Source organism: Miscanthus floridulus, chromosome 4 (assembly GCF_019320115.1).
Source record: "Miscanthus floridulus cultivar M001 chromosome 4, ASM1932011v1, whole genome shotgun sequence".
NCBI lineage: Eukaryota > Viridiplantae > Streptophyta > Magnoliopsida > Poales > Poaceae > Miscanthus > Miscanthus floridulus.
The window spans coordinates 61,204,242-61,226,513 of NC_089583.1; the positions used below are offsets into that span (position 1 = coordinate 61,204,242).

The window sequence follows — 22,272 nt, forward strand, 5'->3', positions numbered from 1 at the left end:
ATAGGTAGCGATGAAAACGGTACCGATATTTTTCGACTGTATTCGAAATCGAATTCATTTAGAAGGGTTGAGATCTGTCCGTATCCGAGTCCGGATATTGGATATCCGATACCGTATCCATATCCGAATACTCAAATCGTATATTTATGATGTCGATATCCAATCGTATCCTATCCGACATAGTTGACACTATCCGTATTCGAATCCGAATCCGGACAGAAATATGAAAACAAATATAATATCAGTGATATCCGTCCGTATCCGATCCGTTTTCATCCCTACATATAGGTGATAGGCACCTTGTATCACTGTAGCTGCGTGCATCAATGGTTCAGCATCAAAGAATCTAGCACCTCTCTTGTTACAAAGAAAATTTGTCACAGTCCAAAAGGCATTGGTTCGTAAAGACTTTACCCCCATCCGGTCAAGAAAACATGCATGCAGTTTTCCTTTGGAATGGAACTGAGAAGAGAGTTGCATCGGTGGCTTCATTTCTTTCAGGGCTACGGTTCAACTGAGGCTGGTGGCATATCGCTGATGATCAGCCCGGAGGAGTGCGCCCGCATCGGTTCCGCCGGCCGTCTCTCGGAGAACGTGGAGGTGAAGATCGTGGACCACGTGACCGGCAAAGCCCTGTCCGTTGGCCAGGAAGGCGAGCTTCTGGTGAGAGGGCTTGCCGTCATGACTGGTAATGACTAGCTAGGATCCCTACTGGTAACCACCAGATCCAAAGATGCATGATAAGCCGTGCTGTTCTGCGGCTGGATTAAGATTTTTTTTCTTTCTTTCTCATGTTTTTCAGCTCAAAAAATGTTCTGAATTGCAGGATATGTTGGCGACGAGGAGGCCAACGCTACTAGTTTTGATTCTGAAGGCTGGCTTAGGACTGGGGACCTTTGCTACATCGACCAGGACGGCTTCTTGTTCGTGGTGGACAGGCTGAAAGAGCTCAAGTACAAGGGCTATCAGGTTAGTTTGCAGTTTAATTTGGTCTTGTTTTCAAAGCACATATATTGTCACCCTTGCAGTTTCAGACTGATGATGATCTGGGTGTATGTATTCATCGCTGCAGGTTCCACCTGCAGAGCTGGAGCTTGTCCTGCAGTCGTTGCCGGAAGTTATCGGTGCCGCAGTCATGTTAGAAAACAATTGCCGGCGAGATGAACAGAGAACGCACGCAAGAACACAGAGGACACAGAGTAGTTTTGGTGTTACCAAGTGGCAACGTTTTCTGTATTAGATTTCTGAATATAAACAAACTTACAAGCCTTAGTGGCTGCGAAAATCACGGCACGTTCGTGCTCACGAAGTGCCATCCCACACCGTTGGGACGTGCCGTGAAGCTAGCGCGCATGGCGAGCTGGAGCGAGTGGCTGCATGCGCACAGGCTAAACTTAGCTACTGAAACTGAAAACGCTTAAGAATAGCTACTGACGAAACTGAAAAGAAACAGCTACTATGCACAATCTGGCATCAGGCTTATCCAACAAATCACCCCCTAAGCCCTGCTGCCGGGAAGGAGTTTGGTGAGGCCAATCTTGCTCTTGAGCTCTTCGTACTTCAGGCGGCCGAGTGCTTTCGTCAGAATGTCACCTAGCTGCTCAGCTGTTCCGATGAACTGAACATCGATCAGACCTCCTTCTGCACACTCCCGGACATAGTGATACTTCACGTCGATATGCTTAGTCCGGTCATGGTGCACAGGGTTCTTGATCAAGGAGATGGCAGACTTGTTGTCCACCCTTAGTGTCGGTGCTCTGGCCTCTACGTTGAGCAAATCTGCAAGAAGCCGAGCCAACCACACACCTTGACATGTCGCGGTCGCCGCCGCGATATACTCCGCTTCACACGACGAGAGGGCCACCACCTTCTGTTTGCTGGACTGCCAGGAAATTGGCCCATCTCCGAGGAAGTAGATTACCCCGCCGGTGCTCTTGCGATCATTGACATCACCGGCAAGGTTCACTGTCGCTGAAGCCATGCAACAGCGGCAGCTCCTTCTTGTTGCCCGTCTTGTAATGAATGCCCAGCCTGACCGTCCCCGCCAGGTAGCGCAGTATGCGCTTGACGGCAGCCTGGTGTTCTTCCGTGGGAGCCTCCATGAAACGGCTCACATAGCCCACGCTGAATGAGAGATCAGGGCGGGTATGGAGCAAATACCTGAGGCCTCCGACGATACTCCTGTAGTTTGTGGCGTCGACAGACGCAGCGGTGCTCTCCTTGAGCAGCTTGAGGCGTGGCTCCATTGGAGTCGAGGTGGGGTTGCAGCCCAGCATCCCAGCTCGCTCCAACAGCTTGAGTGCGTAGCGTTCTTGAGAGATTGTGATCCCTGAGCGAGCCTGGTGCACCTCAATACCAAGATAGTACGAGAGGGCACCAAGGTCACTCATCTGGAACCGTGCCTTCATATCATCCTTGAACGCCTGGAGCTCATCCACATCACCACCTGTGATTATGAGATCATCGACATAAATGCCAACGATCAGCCTCTTCTGGCCCCTTCCGCGCGTGTACACCCCATGCTCATTCTCGCTGCGCCTGAAGCCGAGTGAGAGCAGTGTGGCATCCAGCTTGACATTCCACGCGCGGGGAGCTTGGCGCAGCCCGTACAACGCCTTGTGAAGGCGCAGCTACCTTGCCGGGGCTATGCTTGTCGACGAAGCCAGGTGGTTGAGCGACGTAGACTTCCTCCTTCAGATCTCCATTGAGGAAAGCCGATTTCACATCCATGTGATGAACTGGCCAGCTCCCGTGCGCGGCGATGGCGAGCATGAGGCGGACAGACTCGAGGCGAGCCACGGGTGCGAACACTTCTTCGAAATCCACCCCCTAGCGCTGGACGTACCCCTTTGCCACCAAACGCGCCTTGTGACGGACGATGGCGCCCCACTGGTCACGTTTCACCTTATAGACCCACTTGAGGCCAATGGCGCGGTGACCAGCAGGACGGTGAGGCTCCAAGTCCCGTTGCCGATGATGGCGTCCATCTCCTCCTTCATGGCACGCTGCCATTCCGGCGCATGCTCCGCCTCCTCGAACGAGCCTGGTTCCTTGGCACTGACAGCATGGACTTCATCAAAGTCAAGTGGCTGGGGTGCATACCCAGGGAGAGCTCCTTCGCCAAGGATGTTGTCGACAAGCCGGTAGCGTTGGGGTTCGGAGTCATCCACGTCCGCGTCCAGAGCGTCGTCGAACGACGGTGGCGTCGCAAACTCGATGCCGTCCTGCGGAGAAGCCGGAGCAGCAGAGGATGCAGCGCCTAGGGTGTGTTCAGACGCCGCGATGGGAGTCGGTGAGCCCGATGGAGACAGCGCAGGTGCGGGGCTTGATGGAGTTGGCGACGTCGGTGATGTAGATGGCTCCGGTGTCCTGCCGCTGATAGGCAGGACCATGTACTCGACGCTGAATGGCTTAGCGCCCTGAGCCGGAGTCGATGCAGACTCCCAGTCCCAGCTCGCGTTCTCGTCAAAAACAACGTCGCGGGACACACCAGCAGGATCATAGAGCCGGTACGCCTTGCTCCCTTGTTCGTAACCGAGCAGCACCATCGGCGTCGAACGATCAGCCAGCTTCTTGAGGTGAGGCCGAACATCTTTGACATGGCCGATACAACCGAATGTCCTCAGGTGATGGACAGACGGCTGCTCGCCATGCCAGGATTCATAAGGCGTCACTCCATTCAGCGCCTTCGTGGGGGAGCGATTCAAGAGGTAGACCGCGGTGTGCACGGCTTCTCCCCAGAACCTCCCGGGAACGCCCTTTGCCTTCATCATGCTGCGAGCGGTGGCAACCACAGTTTGGTTCCGGTGCTCGACAACCCTGTTTTGCTGGGGCGTGTAGGGGGCTGTCAGCTACCGGTGGACGCCATGTTCCGCCATGAATTCGCCAAACTCGATGGACGTGAACTCCCCGCCCCGGTCAGTGCGTAGGGCTCGGAGCTTGCGCCTGCTCTCCAGCTCTGCACGGGCCTTGAACTTCTTGATGGCCGCGGCTGCCTCATCCTTGCTGGTGATCAAGGTAAGCCACATAAAGCGACTCATGTCATCGATCAACAGAAGGAAGTACCTCTTGCCACCTGGCGTGGCAGGCTCGATCGGTCCACAGATGTCGCCGTGCACGAGTTCCAGCTGCTCGTCGGTGCGCCAGGAGGCCTGCTGCGGGAACGGCCCCCTCTTCTGCTTCCCAACCAGACAAGCATCGCACAGCTGGTTCACCCGATCAATCGGTGGTATTCCGCGCACCATGGACTCACGGCTCAGTCGACGCAGAGCCTAGAAGTTCAGGTGCCCGTAGCGGGCATGCCAGAGCCACTCCCGCTCGCTGGCGCACGCCGCCAAGCACACGGGGTGGGCGATGTGGACGTCGAGGTAGTAGAGGCGATTTGGTGAGCGCTTGATCTTGGCGAGGAGGCGGCGGTCGGGGTCGAAGAGTCACAGGATACTGTGCTCGATGTCAACCTTACTCCCGGCGTCGTCCAACTGCCCGACACTGATGATGTTGGCAGTGAGACGTGGGATGTAGTACACGCCAGTGAGTGCGCGGTGCTCGCCTGACTTGCATGCCAGAAGCACCGTGCCTCGTCCTTCAGGTGCCCGTAGCGGGCATGCCAGAGCCACTCCGGCTCGCTGGCGCACGCCGCCAGGCACACGGGGTGGGCGATGTGGACGTCGAGGTAGTAGAGGCGATTTGGTGAGCACTTGATCTTGGCGAGGAGGCGGCGGTCGGGGTCGAAGAGTCGCAGGATACCATGCTCGATGTCGACCTTAATCCCGGCGTCGTCCAACTGCCCGACACTGATGATGTTGGCAGTGAGACGCGGGATGTAGTACACGCCAATGAGTGCGCGGTGCTCGCCTGACTTGCATGCCAGAAGCACTGTGCCTCGTCCTTCAATGTTCACCACCGAGCCGTCGCCGAAACGCGCAGGATACCGTGCTCGATGTCGACCTTACTCCCAGTGTCGTCCAACTGCCCGACACTGATGATGTTGGCAGTGAGACGCGGGATGTAGTACACGCCAGTGAGTGTGCGGTGCTCGCCTGACTTGCATGCCAGAAGCACCGTGCCTCGTCCTTCAATGTTCACCACCGAGCCGTCGCCGAAACGCACCGTCCCAGAGACGTCGGGGCTGAGCTTGGCAAAAGCGCTGCGCACACCTGTCATATGGTTAGTTGCTCCCATGTCAAGCAGCCAGCGCCCGGCCGCCTCATCGGCCTCGCCCTCGAACTGGCCGAAGACTTTGGCCTCGTTCAGCTCGACGTGGTGTGCGACGCCCGTCGCTGGTGGTGCCGTTGGCGCAGGCGCAATGACGTCGCCCGCATCCAGTTCCACCATGGTCAGCATGAGCGCCGGTTCTTCTTCATCGCCGTGCGCCTCCGCGACGTGGGCTGCCACCTTCTTCTTGCTGCGGCAGTCCTTGGCCTAGTGGCCCGTGTTGCCACAGTTCTTGCAGCGGTCGCTGGGTGGTGGCTTCCCGCCACCAGCGTTCCCAGCGTTCATGTTCTGGCCAGTGCGGCCATCATGCCCTGAGGACCCCGAGCCGCCGCGCCCGCGACCGCGTCCCTTGGACTTGCCTGCGGTTGCTGGAACCGCCGCCGCCGCCGGAGTTCTCCCCTTCGTGACGCCCCTTGCGGCGGGCCTCCCAGTCCTCTTCGCACATCATCAGGCGCCCCATGGCGTCCGTGACTTGCTTCGGCTTGGCTCGTTCCTCGAACACGCGCAGCCTCCCGACTACGTCCTCCACCTTGGTCGTGTTCAAGTTCATGAACATCTCGATGGAGACTGCCGCTGGTTGAGGCTCTCCGGGACGACCTGCAGCAGCTTCTTCACCACCTTGGAGTCGGTGATCTCGTCCCCGAGCGTGCGGAGGTTGGTGGCGAGCGTGTCGATGCGGAGGCCGAACTCGCTGACGGTTTCCCCTTCCTTGAAGGAGATGGAGTTGAACTCGCGGCGTAGCTGCTGCGCGCTGGCGTCGCGTGCGCGCTCGTCGCCGATCCGCAGACTCTTGATGGTCTCCCACGCCTCCATCGTCGTGGGCTTGCGGGCGAGTGTGCTCCATAGTTCAGCGGGGACCGAACGCAGGATTCCGGCCATGGCAACTCGATCGTCGTGGTACTCTTCGTCGTCGTGCTCGTCGTTGATGCCGTCCCGGACAACCTCCTAGACCCTGAGAGTCTGGAAGTTCACCATCATCACCAACGCCCATTCGGAATAATTTGTCCGGGTGAGCATCGGCCAGGAGACGTTCGCGGACGGTCGCTCGATGATGCGCTCGATGATGCACTCCCCGGCGTCCCGGGTGCGCGAGCGGCTGGAGCGGCCGCGCCGACGTCGAGGCGGCGAACGCGACGGCTTGGCTTCCTTCTTCTCGCCGGAGATGTCGCCCTGGGCCTTCGACTTGTCGGGCGGAGGCTGCGACGACATGGCGACGGCGTAACCTGGCTCCGGTACCAATTGTTAGAAAACAATTGCCGACGAGATGAACAGAGAACGCACGCAAGAACACAGAGGACATAGAGTAGTTTTGGTGTTACCAAGTGGCAACGTTTTCTGTATTAGATTTCTGAATATAAACAAACTTACAAGCCTTAGTGGCTGCGAAAATCACGGCACGTTCGTGCTCACGAAGTGCCATCCCACACCGTTGGGACGTGCCGTGAAGCTAGCGCGCATGGCGAGCTGGAGCGAGCGGCTGCATGCGCACAGGCTAAACTTAGCTACTGAAACTGAAAACGCTTAAGAATAGCTACTGACGAAACTGAAAAGAAACAGCTACTATGCACAATCCGGCATCAGGCTTATCCAACAAGTCATGCCGTGAGTCCACTACAACACACACACATTGGCAGAGTTGCAAAACATGCTCAGTTATATATCATCATCTGCAGAGTTCATGGTTTCACTGAATTTGTTTACAGGTATCCTCATGAGGAGGCAGGGCAGATACCGGTGGCGCTTGTGGTCAGGCAGCCTGGTAGCAAGGTCACGGAGGCTCAAGTAATGGACCACGTCGCAAAGCGGGTGGCGCCTTACAAGAAGATCCGCAAGGTGCTCTTCGTTGAGTCCATTCCCAAGTCTCCGGCTGGGAAGATACTGAGGAGGCAGCTGACCAACCATGTGCAGACTGGGGTTGTCTCTAGAATGTAATTCTTCTTTACTTGCATGTGTGCATGAGACAGAGATTGTGTGCAAAGAGAATTTGAGCACGATTTTTGAACTGAAAGAATAATAATGACATGCTGTGGAATTCTATCTATATACAGAAGTAAAATCTGGACCAAAGGGCATGAACAGTGTTACATGTCAGTTTTTTTCTTTCCCCCAAAGTAGAATTCTGGACATCGGTTTGGTTGAAGCAGGCACCTTAATTATGTCACAACGTGTGGCTCTACTAATGATGCCCACCAATGCAAGTAGATAAAAAAACACTTGTATTCTATCTCACGCCTGTTGAGCTGCACTCTACCTGAATCCTGCATGCCTGTTGAGCTGCAGTGGAGTGGACAGTATGTCAGTATGCAGGCCACCCACAAAATAGTTTTCTGAATGGACCTGTTGACTGTCTCGGTGGATTTCTGAATGTGCGTTGCTCTCTTTCTCTTAAGAAACATGCATGTTCATCATCTTTTGTCTAGCCATTGTCCGTTCCTCTGCTCTTCTTCGTTGGACAATCCGGTCCTTGTAATTGCACGGTGGCTTCAGCTCAGTTGTCTCATTTTTCAGAGATGCAGACTGTCCCGTGCTATTTTCTTTTTCTGTTTTGCAGTTTTGACTTAATTTTTTTTTTCTCCAGACTTACAGCATTGGTTTCCTTGCATCCCTGAGACCTCAGTATACATGTTAGTTCTATTAATTGTGTTGTCATTTTAATAGAAAAAAATACAAAGAAACATGACATTGAGTGGGGTCCGCATGATATAGTGACCAATGTTATGAGATCAACGCCATTGAATATTTCATTCCGGAGAGCTCTAGTGGAGGATAAACTCGATGAATGGGGAGACTTAGTAGCTAAGATCACGCATGCCAATTTAACTAATGAGATATTTATTTATTTGGATGTTACATAGCAATGATCAATTTACGGTCCTAGGAATGCTATGTATTTAGTTTCGTTGAAATTTGCTCAAAGCGCATCTTCAAGCACACATGTTGAAACTTGAAAAGTTGCCTTTGATACTCAAGTTTCAATTTTCCGAATGTCAAAGTCCAGTTTCCAGACCACGTATCTTTGATTGCCAAAGACTACTCAGGTGAAAATTCTCTACTAGTTTATGAGCATGTTATAAGAAAAAAAGGTTTTAGAGAAAGTTTCACACCTATATTAAAAATGTGTTGTAAGAATTGGGTGAAATGTTCATTCCCCATACCCAAATTTTTAGTTACACCAATTCTATCTAGAAATTACACCAAAATAATCACCGTAACTCTAGTGCAAGTTAAGTGTAAATCGAACATAAGTTTACAGTAACTAAAATTGGAGTGTGGGATAGAAGACTTTTCACCCAAATATACCATGTAATTGTACCAAAATAACCACATTAACTCTAATACAAGTTAAATGTAAATTCAGCATATATTGACAGTAAATAAAATTGATGTGTGGGAGGGAAAAATTTCGCTGGAATCTTAGTTTATTCCATGCATGTTATTTAAGAACGAAAAAAAAAAAGAGGAAAAGAAACGGAAAGCCAAAAATTCAGGTGTAGGATGAAAGATTTTCACCTAGGCATGATATAGCAAAACTACAAAATTAAACCAGCACAAATAGCATATTGACAAGAGTGCCTGTACGGACCATTGAGCCACTAATTATCAAAACAACTACGTACACGGCATGATACTGATCTGTACCTAAACATCTTAGATAATTCCGCCAAAAAGAAACTTGAATCGTAATAACAAACATCAGTTCCAGCTGGGATCTGCACATCTACAGTAGAATACATGGCAAGCGAAAAAGGGCAGAGACACGATTAGCGTTGTCTTTGTCTTTGCTCTCACAGATTTTTCCAATCAGCGCTGTTGTTCTCATTCATTCTCCAATCTTGCTATGTACTTGTCATAGAACTTGCCTGCCTTCTCGAGCTCACCAAGCTCGGTGTAGCAATCCGCTATTGCTCCGTATGCTTCAGTGACACCTACATCCTCTCCGGTCATCTTGGAGATGTTTAGCACCATGGAGTGATAATTTATGGCTTCCTTGTACTTGCCTTGTCTTTGCAAGGATGCCCCTGGAGAATGCAAAGCAACTTCGTTACTTTTCACAAACACATCAGACTGTCTGTGGTTTGCATTTTTGCTGAATGGCGAGGGGAAAAAGAACTTTAAGTTTTTATGGGGGACACAACAATTCTATTATGTTTATATGATCAATTTTTAACTTGGTTAAACATGCCTGAAAACATTTTCCTTCGTTATCATTTTTGAACTTGTACTCTTGCATACCATGTAGCATTTAACCAAATAAAAAAAGGAAGATTCTCACAATTCCATGAAACTATCTGTGAAACCAAACCATGAAACTATAGTTTCACAAAATAATGAACAAACCTAATCCTCGTGCTGCCTTCTTCTCTTCAACATGATCACCTAAAGATTGTGCAAGATCAAGACCTGCCTTAAACTCAGGAAATGCCTTGTCAGGAGCTTGGTTTCTCAGATAGTTCTTCCCAGTCCTGAGATATGCAATTAGGCGCTCTTTCTGAGGATCAACAATAACTTCTGATTCTGGTATCTTACTACCAACTGAGGCATAGCTCAAGGCAGGAGCATAAGATTCAATCTTGGCTTGTCTTCTCAGTGCAGCATTTATCTGACGTAATTGATCATTTAGACGTGCAAGCTCCCCTCTCCTCTGTCTCGCAAGGAGCCCTACAGGATATCTGAATTGTTCAACATGATGCAGAAACCATTCATATAACAAAACTTAAAGTCTCGACTATGCAAAATCAACAACGCAGTTATAGTCAAAAGAAACAGGGAAGGTAATCAGCACAAAAGACTATAATGCCATAAATAGTTGCAGATACAAAAGAAAACTGGAAATTAGTTGAAATAATCCGGTTCTTTCAGACTAATTGGTAGGAGGTCAGTTGGTGGGAGGTGTGGGTGTACACTCCCAGAACCTAAGTTCAAGACCTCTTCAACTCAAATTTGGGTGCCTATTTCCTCTTATTTACAATGAGGTGTCTTTTTCACAATAACTGGGTGCAGAAAGTAAGGAAAGCAGGAGTCACTTGGGTAATCGGTAAGATAACTAGGATGCTCCTAAATGTAATTTTCTTTGCGTTCCTTCTTTGTTGCATTTGCATCTGTTTCAGTTGCTGTGTATTATGTTTAAATTTAACAAAAAATGCACTGCTAAATAAGGAAACTGGGGAAAAAAGCAATCGAACATAGGTATGATAATAACTAGGATGCTCCTAAATGTAATTTTCTTTGCACTCCGTATTTGTTGCATCTGAATATGCATTTCTATGTATATGTTTTAAATTTAACAAAATGCACTGCTAAATAAGAAACTGGGGAAGAAGAAATCAAACATAAAAAGTTGTGTTTTACAAGTATTAACTTGCAAGAGTGCATAGCATGCTCCTGCATTTCCCTGGAATTAGAAGTGATTCAGTGTGTGCTCTTAATGATCAGATATTCAAATCATTTGTAACAAAAGATGATGTCGATGATCATTAGAAAACATAAACATAGAAGTAAGGAAACCGTCCACTGTGTATTGTCATGCTTAAATCCACAATCAATTCTCAAGCTCCAACCAACGTTCTATGCCTGAAAGTTTCTTTTAAGTTAAGAATGTGATGAGCTTACCTCCAACAGTAGCACCAACCATGGCTATTGCGAACAGCAAAGGCATGTTAGGGAGAGAGTATGCTTGCTCACATGGTTCTGCTATACAACTGGGTGGTAGAACATATATGATACAACTACTGAGAAGACATGCTTTGCTAAAAGAAGAACATACAATTTCCTGCGACAAGTATAAGAAAATAATGAGTTGCATATCATTATAGCTGAGGTTTCCATACAAAATTTGCAAGCAGAAAAATTAAGCTGTGTTCAATAAGACAGTACTAGGTTAGTTTTAATTATTAGGAAAAGTTAAGTCCCCTTAAGCCTTATTTCAAATCAAAGGGTTGTTATGTTAACAGATGATACATGCTTAAAATAGAGCAAGGGACTCACCGTCATACCTGAAGATCAGATATGGATTTCATGAGATCATGTCCATATACACTAGCTGCATGGATGCCATCATTCCTAGAATCGGTGTGATAAGTCAGTGATGGGGCACGCCGAGCCGCAGAACACTTAATAGGACAGGACAGACTTGCAGTGCTGTCAACTAGTAAAGGAAGAAGAAATGATTGTTCTGCATGACAAAAGTGAATTAGTTACTTAAAGTTTTGCATCACATTGTGTAAGTATTGCAATGACTTTGTCAGAAAGATGAATTATAAATTTGGTTAATCATGATCAGTAGTGACATCACATTCTAGAAAAAAAACACAAAAATGAGCAGTAACTTACACATTCTTAATACTGCCAAATACTTCATTAAATTGACCAACATAACTGTGGTGTTAACTAAACAGGTGTAAAGTTAAATTTTATCCAATAGAATGACCATATTAACTTAACAATGTGAACCTATGGAAATAATACATGCATGGGAATGGCAACAAAAAGGTGGGATTTTTCTTTCCCGGTTTTCAGGCAGAATCACAAAGCAAGGATGAAACATTAAAGATCAAATGGCAATACTCTTCTAGCAAGCAAAGACTTTACAAACTTAAAGTGAGTGATCTTGTTACAAAAGCACTTACTTCAAGCGCATAGTGCAAGTAGCCAGAGATATATGCTGCCACGTTCAAAGAAATGGAGAGATGTGGACCTGATAGAAGCAAGTTTTAGAATGGAGGCTACTCAAAGGCCATGTTTTAAAGGCGGCTAGGCGTCCAGGCGAGTGCTTGGTACGCCTGGACGCCTAGGCGACAAGGCGCCACTGTTTCCCAAGGCGAGCTGGGTACGCCTGGACGCCTAGGCGTCGCCTAGGCGACGCCTTTAAAACCATGCTCAAAGGTCAAAGCTGTATTTCCTTTTAAAGGGAGTGCATATTGCATAAGAGCCCCTCACATTAACAAAAGCACCTAGCTAAGCATTAGCACACCTATTACTGAAGTCAAACAACACCTCGTAGGATAATACTGCCCTCCTCTCTCACATCACAAGAAAGGGCAAGAAAAATTTGCTAACGCTAGTTAATTGTCGACATGTTTAACAACAGCCCCTCTATCACAGCAAATTACCACCACCAACAAATGGTTATGGGGGAAAGGATCTGGATGCCAAAAGTTGTCATCTGCCCAAACAAGATTAAAAAAATAAAGGCTGTATGGGCAGTGTACCCACACATCCTGACTTCGAGATTATATATTGAAGTGTGAACCTGGTATCAAACACGTCTCTAGGCAGCCATTGGCAAATGGATCAACCAAAATACCAAAATGTACACAATGGTCGATGGGACATCGTCTCGCACTCTAGCAAGATTTCAGAGTCCCTAAAGCTCCTATCACCGCGATTGCTAGAAACCTCACTGTGACGACTACAGCAGACCGGCAGCCTGAAGTAACATTCAGTGACACACGCACAAGTGCACAAGTGCAACAAACAGAAACAACCGAAGTCGAGAGAGAGAGGGGGGATGGCGAGCATTTCGTCGAGCAGCTCCGGTGCGCAGCAGTTCGGAGGCGAGAGAGACAACAAGAGCACACGGGCTGGAGGTAACTGCTGCCCAGAGGAGCAATGGATTGCAGGATTGGATAAGCCAGCGTGAAACGATAGGAACGGAGGCCGCGAGAAATTGACGAGGGAATGGCCATGCAAGGAAAAGAGGGAAACGGACCGAGGAGGAATTGGGGGACACTCACTGGAAATGGACTCCGGGAGGACGACGCGCGGCAAAGCCCTGCCGCCGGAGCTCCGCCGGGGCGGCGCCGACGGAGCAGCGAGGCGCAGGAGAAGCGCCATGAGGGAATAGGATAAGGGAGGGAACCAAACCCGCGAGGGGCTCATATCGTCACGTACATGGTTTTTTAGTTGGGGCTCTTGCGTTTGTACCCTTGTTTTGTATCGAAATTGTGATTTTACCCCTATTTTTTTGACTTTGTGAATTTACCCCTACTGTGCCGTTCACGAAGCACCAATTTGCCCCTGCTCCGTCATCCACCCCTAACGGTGTTAAACTTTGTACAAAAGGACATGAATGCCCATGCGATTTTGCCCCTGTTTGTTATGCCTAATTGTGATTTTACCCTGATTTGGAACTACAGGACTATTCTCTAAGTAGATACCATTGAAGGGTCAGACAGATGAAAAACTTACAGGACTATTCTCTAAGTAGATACAGAACAGAAACTCAGATATGATGAAATCAAAGGATATTTAGAAATTTGAATAGCTACAGTTCCTGTCCTTCCACATTGATAGATTTATTCACAAAAAAAAACTTGTCTATATTAGATGGAATGGAACCCAGAATCATTCTAAATATTATTAAGTAATGAACACTCCATTCCAAGTTAAAGAAATTTGACTTAGGACAAAGCCAAAATGAACTACGATGTCAAACGGAGGGAGTACAAGACAGGCCATTGTAGTTCTGAATCTGAAGTTCCTATACTGTCAGATTCTTTATTAATGCATATCAAGACCCAGATTTCTGAAAAGCTTTGAGTTGAAACGTTAAAGATTAACAGAAATCACACATAAGTTGTATGGTGTTTATTTTGTAAAACCATGAAGGAAAAGATGCCATTGTATGGAAGACAGAAGCCATAGCATCTGGATGCCTAGATGCTCTTTCAGACACACCAGCAACCAGGGCCTTTGTGTTCCTACCAACAACTCTTGTGTCAGTAATAAGCATTTTGACTGGGTTCCTGGACTCAAGATTTGTCAGTTCCCCCTTCTTGAATTTGATCATTTTCCATAGTTTCAAACATAAGATTTAGTGAACCAAAACAAACTTAGGAGAAATGATACGAAGGCAATTAACATTCATATGATCTTATGATTATTAATAAATTACTTAAGTTCACCCATTTGCAAAGGTTTCCATGCCTTAGACCTAAAACTAACAAGAGTACAAGACTTCTTTGGTTAAATTACTCATTTCAATACATAGATACATCATCTATAAGTAGGTGCAAGTCAAGAACATATATAACTAACATACCATAAGTAAACTAGGGGAGTTGTTTGAAAAAATAAATAAGTGAACTAGAAGCAATCCTGACTAGGGGAGTCGATGCCAGAAGGCTTGCCATGAATGATCTTTTCCCCTTGGAACGCCCATTGGTTGACCAGCTCAAGATCACCCTTCTCCAACACCTCCCACCCCTCAGCACCCCTGTGTGCTCCAACACTGACTGCGCCAGCAGCCGTCAATAGAGCCCCTGACATGGACACACAGAATGCCGACGACGAGCCGAGCCCTGCACCCATGGGCAGGTCCGAGGTCACCACTGCCTTGCCAGGCCTGCATCTGCACAAGAACACAGCGAACAACCACATGTGTGAAAAAAACATGATGTGAGCACAGACTGCAAACGGGAAGGGAGAAGCAACCAACCCCAGAATGGAGGTGTAGAGGAAAAGGAAAGCGGACAAGCCGGCAGAGAGCCAGATCTTGGCCTCAGGTATCTCCTGGTCCTCCAAGAGCCTGGCAATGGTGGCCAGTTGGTCAGGGGAGCACGGCGCCGGAACCCCGGGGTTGGCGCTGATCTCCTCGCCTAGCGCCCCGCGGAGGCGTGAGCACGGCCACGAGAAGCTGAGGCCCGAGTCCCTGAGGTACAGCTCCACCGCGCCGGAGTCAGCGCCGCCACCCTCTCCTGCGTGGCACCGGGAGAGAGGAGCTGTGAGAAGGGTACCAGCGGCGGCGACGCGACAAAACGAAGAACCGAAGAAGCCAGGGTGGGCGGGAGCACCTGTGGGGCGGAGGAGGAGGGAGGACCTGGTGTAGAGATCGATGGCGGCGGCGACGGCGGCGGAGCCGTGGACGACGGCGTGCTCGCCGGCGAGGATGATCTTGCCGGGCGCGCGGGCGCGCACTTCCGCTGGTCCCCGATACCCCGCCGTGCCGGCGACTGCATCCAAGGTACCGAAGGCGACGAGATCCGTGGCCAAAGAAAATGAAACTGGAGGAGGACGGACTGGGAGGGTGTGTGAGCCGCGCGACCCCTGTCCTCGCGGCGCTGCTCTGGCTCGAGGTTAGTAGTGCTATGGCGGTCATTTCCTCGTGGTAAGGGCACTGCCAAGATAGGAACAGGAACAACCATTGTCGTGGAACGGGTAGCGAATGAGAAGGAGAAAGGACGGAGGTATCATTGTCTTTCATTATATTAAGACGGTGTTACAAAACAGGGGTAGACGGCGCCTGAAAAAGCGAGGGTAAATCCAAGTTAAAAAAGGGGGCAAACATCACAATTGCGTACTGGACAAGGTAAGAACACATTCTCTTTTTAGTTTTAGCGGGTCATTTTTCATGTAAGACCCTGGAAAGGATGTGATATTAAATCTAAGCCCTGGACAGTTCATGTTTACGTCTTTTCTGCACCGGAGGCGCTGTTCGGCACGACTTATTGCTGCTGCGGCTGATTTGTAGGGCTGATTTGTTGTGAGAGAAAAATAATATTCCCATGACTGAAAAGCAAGGCTAATTCTGACTGATAAGCTCAAGCGAACAGAGCCGAAATTGAGCATGAAGAATCGCGGCTGAAATTAATTATCTTATACAGTGACTGAACACAGACCTCATCCCAAAGCTGTAGCATATTATCATCCCCCATTATACTAATGTGCATTTAAGGTCTACACCATCCCATAAAACTAGCTACAGACCTATTTTTCTCATTAACAAATCTATAAAGCTTCCAATATTGGATTGCTAGACTTGAAGTACCTAACCAATTATTCTTCCAGAATCTAATCTTCTCCCCATTACCAATGACCCATCTTATCTTCTCCCCATTACCAATGACCCATCTAATATCCCATCCTGGTTGCTTGGGCAGCCCACATGAACCTTTGACCAAAGGAGAAGCACCAACACTTCTATTAGATTGAAAGATGTTGATGAGTGCAGGTCAATTTCAGGAAACGAAAAAGATAGATAGAAATGTATTAGAGAAGAGAAAACAAAGATGGATTGGAAGAAGAGAAATGTGTGAGAACGACGCTTATTTTGCGTTTGCGACAAGTATACAAGGCTAGAATGACACTTATTTTAGTCGAAGAGAGTAAGCACTTACAAAAGCAAAATATACCATCTGATTGTCAATGCCACCATAAAATGCATGTATTGGATAGACAGACTTGAAATACTAGTACCATAACTTAGCAGCACGGTATACATAACTGGAATATGTTACAAATACATGCAGTAACTGAGTAAACTACAACTGGCAGGAACTCTACAAAAATATCCCTAATTGTACAACGGCGTAGATTAACTAAACCTAGAGCCTATGCATTTCCTCTCTACACAAACAAGGATATCTCTGGTGGTTGGACAAAGGAGAAGATGGCTTCACCGAAGACCTCGTACAGAGACCCCAAGAGATGACTGGTGTCCTGATCCTCCTTCCAAGCTTGCCTAAGCACTGCGGAAACTCTCTGTGCGAGATCACTGCCCTGATCTCTCCGGATCGCACTGCCCTGATCTCTCCGGATCGCAGCTGATGGCATGCTCTCCACCATCTGCCCAGAGGACGAGGCCTGCATCATGCCAGGGTTGGCTAACTGGTTGGAAAAGCCATCCATGGCACCTTGCATGTTTCCTCCCATGGTAGCTGAGGCCATGGAGTTGGCTGTTGCGTCTGTTGCCATCTTCTTCAGAGGTGGCTGAGTTGCACAGAGATTTGTGCTAGATTTTCGCTTATCTGAAATTTGCAGAGCAACATACTCTTTACTTTCAAACTCTACTAACTCAGTTGCTGACAACAAGGACCATTTGGCACTTAATTGCCAGTCAACTTGTGTCTAGTGTGCATATATTCAATTGATAGTGTGCTTATATTCAGCACTTACTTGGGTTGTTGGTTAAGACCCTTTTATTGCTCCGTAAAAGAGGCCGTGTCGATGGAGAAAGCAAACCAGGAAATAACTTGAACCGATCATACAAGCATTTGCCTGCAGCACACTAAAAAATGCATCCCACTGGTATGAAACTTAGCTTGGAATAGTTGGTGAACCAAAATACAGTAAACATTATATTGACTGAGAACTCTAAACTGACAAGCAAGGCACCATAAACACGCCAAGCTTCCTTCCTTTTCATCTCGTTTTTCTGCTTCTCAAGCTGCAGTTCCGGCTCAAGAAGTTGCATATATGTCACAAGGTTGGGCAAAAGAAGTCTAATCTGGTAAGCAAAAAAAACAATCAGCCAGTGCATAACTAATACAAAAAATGAGTTTCGAATGGGATCTACTACGCTGGGCCCCAATGCAGATATCCCTTGAACAGCACCATAATGCTGTGTCAGTGATTTGGCAGGATCAAGAAATGCATGGATCAATGTTTTAGTTAACCGATTTTGAAGGTTGTGATAGACATGACCAAACCTGAAAACCATCATCTTCAGTTGATCAACAATGTCACGAGAAAATTATTAAGGCAATTAGACAATTACTACATACATAAAAGACCATTAGCAAAGAGAGCTAGAGATCATCGTTCAGAAAAGGACTCACACTCCATGAGCAAAGTATGCAAAAGGCTATGAATCTATCAATTCCAAAAGAAAATGGATTTATGGGGAACACATAAGACACGAACAAGTCATGACCCACCCAACAAATGCATGAAGATAGAACTGAAACAAATCTTCTGTCCACACACAGCATAGTGAAAATATTTATTTACCAGTTGGTCTCTAAAAAGAACACAATACGTAGTCTACTCAGAGCAAAGCCACACAATGATTTATTGGTATGTTTTCCGCTAAAGAAGATGTAAGCTGCCATGAAACTGATCATATCACATATAACATGATCCCACACAAAAAAAATGGCGTACCCAGTGCAGAGAGCTCCCGCTCTGTGCGGGGTCTGGGAAATGGTGTCAGTGACAAGCCTTACCTTTGCCGGTGCAATACGAGGAGACCGCAACTCGAACCCGGGACCTTCCGGTCACAGGCGGTAAGACTCTACCGCTTGCACCAGGCCCGCCCTTCTTATATAACATGATCCCACAAAATAGTAAAATCTTATATATATATATATATATATATATATATATATATATATATATATATATATATATATATATATATATATATATATATATAGTATGAAATAGTGGTCAAACTATTATTGACTTAACCTTCATCTGAAACCTGTCGAAAAGATAGCATATTAGCATAACTAAGATAAAGCACTTTCATGAGCACATTTCGTATGAACTGTTCTTTAAGATCATAATATGGGAATCAAGGAGTTAAAATCATAAATGTAATTGAATTGAATTTTGATAATTATACAAAGGACCTACTGACACCCTTCACATATCACTCACCTCTGACATACCGAGGAAACCAAATTGGCAGAGAAGTCTCTAAGTTCCCGGTGGTTATCTGAGAGCCTATGCCCTAGCCTTTTTGCAACAATGCAAGTGATCATTGATGGCGTCAGCTGGTGCAACTACAAATCAAGATAATCATTGCTAATTTAGGACTAATATGATGAGAAGAATATACAAAATGACTACAAAATAAGTCACACACATGAACTATCAAAACTTTATGGTTTACCACTTACATAAGGTTCAATATGAATCTGTGGATTACGGAGAAGACTTTGGACTACTCTCATTAGAGCAAATAAAACAGGAAGATCACCCAAACTCTAGGTAACCTGAAATTCAGATGGTTACACACTTAATGCCATCTCAAAAAAATAACACCAAAAGCAAGAAGCTACTGTAGAACCTCAGTCTGCAATGAAGTAGGAAAAGTAAGGAACCAAAGGATGAAGACCAGAATCTTTTGCCAAGCTCACTAAATCTTCTTTAAAAAGGGATGTATCAGATCTACTCATAGTAAGCTCAGCTATTTATCAAAGTACATCTGCAAAACCAAAAAGTGAAGAGGTATATAAGTTTCTTGGAATACATGCAAGGTATCATAATCAACAAAGTACCTGTAGTTCTCCAGATAATACATGCTTAACAGGAAGCTTGACATCAACTGGAAATCCATCATCCTTCCCATGGTCAGACCTTTTATTTTCAGTTGGTGGTACAATTGCTGAAATAAAATGCTATTTGTCACAACAAGTGTTTTCTCTCTCAATATTAGAGAAGAATGTGACTACACCTTGCCAAGGACAAAAGTAAGGACTATAAATCTCTGGACAAAAAGAGCAAACCATCAATAGCAGGATTCTCCGGTATTGCAGGCTGTACCCCCTCAATCGCTAGCCAATGGGCTACAACTGATGTGTCCAGTGGGGCTTTAGGTAGAGGAGCTCCAATAATGTGCATGACACCAACCAGGAAGAAACATTTCATATGAATGATTTTGAAATAAGTGGTACGAAAATTCAATAATCATTAATATTGCCCCTACCTCTTTGAAGTCTACCTCCCGATCATCGAGATAGAAGAGATCCTTATGCCCAACAGCTCTCTTAAAACACAATGGATCACCAGAAGCAAATCCATATACGGGATGATTTGAGAACCCATAGTAATGGAACAGCAGAGTCAGTTCAAATAAAATAAGGTGTAGCAGAGGATTTAGGCACTCTTCAATATAAAAGTATGACGAAAAATTGCATAAGGCAGTTTCACACAAACAGAAGCTAATCAAAGAGCTTCACATGCTGAGAAAATTCTAGTCAGAAAATCACATCTATGAACTGAGGAACCGATATTACAACTGTAGTAAAAACAACTATGTGCCAGTACAAAACCATTTTTTGCTAAAGATTTCTGAGATGGAATTTCGAGATAACAAATATATGGAATCATCCTTCAAAAATTACTTGTTCGATTGTTTACTGAACCAAAAATTACTTCTTTGTGGACGGTTTCCTTACTTATCAAAATCTAAAAGATGATTGTAGTGACATGTTTTGGAAGTTCTGGACATGATTTGGAAAAACAATACGACGAAAAAAAAGGATCCTAAATTTATTAGCTACCATTTTTTTTGAAACAAATTATTAGCTACCAATTCACAAGTGCATAGTGGACCTACAAACCTACATTGCAAGTATCCAGAAATTTTAGCATAGGAAGATAATTCACCTCAACATTCCTGAGCCCCAGGGCACTATCAACATCATCCACCGTCAGAACAATCCGCTTTGCATGCCGCATACATTTAATGGATTCCTGAGGCAAAACACAGAAAATGGGATCATCACAATGTCAAAAGAAGTAGTAAGACTGCAAGGTTTCATGAAGACGTGTGATTATAAGTTTAGCATAAATTAACGCAGGTGGCGGAAAGGGAACAGACAGTATCCACAAAGAAGTGAATTATGAAAACCACTAGCTAATGAAATATCTGGCCGTGGGACACTCTTCTGTTTTTTTTTAACTGAAACCGTGGGGCATAACACCCCCCCGGTGGCATTGAATTAATAAAAAGAGGAGGACCCAAAAAAGAGGGTTCCAAGGCTAACTAGAAGTTAGCCAGAAAGGTACAACAAAAGGAAAAAGAACAAAGAAAAAATTACAAGCTATTAAGCCATAGCCTTGATGTTAGCCATAGAATCAAAGCAGGGTGGATGAAGTGGCGCCAAGCATCTGGTGTCCTATGTGATAAAAAGGGTACACAGAAGCTAAAAGGCAAGTTTTATAGGACGACGATTAGACCTGCTATGTTGTATGGTGCAGAATGTTGGCCTACGAAAAGACGACATGTTCAACAGATAAGTGTCGTGGAAATGCATATGTTGCGTTGGATTTGCGGTCATATAAGAAGGGATCGAGTTCGGAACGATGATATACGTGATAGATTAGGGGTAGCACCAATTGAAGAAAAGCTTGTCCAACATCGGTTGAGATGGTTTGGACATGTCCAACGGAGACCTCCAGAGACACCGGTGCATAGTGGAATCCTAAGCCAGGATAGTAACGTGAAGAGAGACAGAGGAAGACCGAAGTTGACTTGGGTAGAGACAATAAAAGGAGACTTGAAAGGATGGAATATACCAAAAAACTTAGCCTTAGATAGGAGTGCTTGGAAAATAGTTATTCATGTGCCTGAACCTTGATTGCTTCTGCTGGGTTTCAACTCTAGCATACCCCAATTTGTTTGGGACTTATTGTTGATGCAAGACAGGCTTGATTCTATAGAGGTGCACCACTATTTCTTTCTTGAAAGCTACTTTCCAGGAGCTCAAGCAAGGAGTCCTCCCATTAAAAACCACTGCATTCCGTTCATTCCATAAGGCACCAGGCCGCAACCATGAAAACCTCCATGAAGAATGGAAAGGGAAAATCATTTTTGGCAATCAAGAGCTTGTGATGTATCACAGCTTCATCATCCCAGACAATATCAAGTTTATACCATCTAGCTGCAGCACTAGGACAGTCAAAAAACAAGTGCTCCAAAGTTTCTTCAGTATTGCTACCACACATGACACAGCTGTAATCCTCCAGGAACTTATTTCTTCTCCTCAGCATATTTCTAGTATTTAGCTTGTCATTCAGAAGGAGCCATGAGAAAAACTTAATTCTGGGTATGCACTTTGCTTTCCAAATCCAGAGAATGGTGACTGGAGGTCTGATAGCTGCAAAGTGATGCTGATAAAATCACTTGACAGAATAATTCCGATTTCCCCACATGAAAATCCACTCATCCTTTCCTTCAAGAGAGCTGCTGTTTACTTCATTCAGATCTTCTGCTAAAGGGAAAGAATTGTATGGACTCAACTAATTAAGCAGCATAACTCGAATTATCAGTTGAAAGAAAGTTAAAAAAAAAGAGTTTTCCACCAGTTGTACCAGTGGAAAAACGAACACCATCTCACTTGACAAGTTTATCCCATCATGCAGCCCTCAAAATTCCATCTTACATCATACACAAGCACACCCTAGGCAATGGTCGAGTGCGTGTGCCTCGCTTGAACGCTCTAAAGTTCTTACAATGGGGGGTGCAAGAATGGTGGAAGAGGAAGAAGAGCTAAAGCTAAGAGACGGGCAGCCCGAAGGAAAGCTTCAGGAGCCCTGCTACAATGAACAGTG

General features: G+C 46.3%; 2 protein-coding genes and 1 pseudogene across 5 annotated transcripts; 1 reads left to right on the top strand and 2 right to left on the bottom strand.

Annotated features, from left to right (window-relative positions):
- Positions 1–438: 438 nt before the first annotated feature.
- Positions 439–7,276, top strand: LOC136548549 (4-coumarate--CoA ligase-like 7). Its single transcript, XM_066540034.1, has 4 exons — positions 439–688; positions 827–969; positions 1,073–1,137; positions 6,918–7,276. The coding sequence occupies exons 1-4, from the start codon at positions 439–441 to the stop codon at positions 7,144–7,146; spliced, it is 687 nt and encodes a 228-aa protein (XP_066396131.1). The 3' UTR covers positions 7,147–7,276.
- A 1,420-nt stretch (positions 7,277–8,696) lies between these two features.
- LOC136549725 (protein FLUORESCENT IN BLUE LIGHT, chloroplastic-like) lies at positions 8,697–15,265 on the bottom strand. 4 transcript variants are annotated; one of them, XM_066541118.1, is made up of 7 exons: positions 15,032–15,265; positions 14,651–14,909; positions 14,343–14,563; positions 11,208–11,386; positions 10,825–10,984; positions 9,553–9,873; positions 8,697–9,233 (listed from the first exon to the last, which is right to left on the bottom strand). In XM_066541118.1, exons 1-7 carry the CDS (start codon positions 15,168–15,170, stop codon positions 9,031–9,033), a joined length of 1,482 nt encoding a protein of 493 aa, XP_066397215.1. In that variant the 5' UTR covers positions 15,171–15,265; the 3' UTR covers positions 8,697–9,030. The 4 variants fall into 4 exon arrangements, with proteins under 4 accessions (XP_066397215.1, XP_066397218.1, XP_066397217.1 ...); XM_066541121.1 differs by having other exon boundaries at positions 8,699–9,233; positions 15,006–15,265; XM_066541119.1 differs by having other exon boundaries at positions 9,050–9,233; positions 9,620–9,873.
- A 1,263-nt stretch (positions 15,266–16,528) lies between these two features.
- On the bottom strand, positions 16,529–21,711 carry LOC136548551 (transcription initiation factor TFIID subunit 6-like; annotated as a pseudogene).
- Between the last annotated feature and the right edge of the window lie 561 nt (positions 21,712–22,272).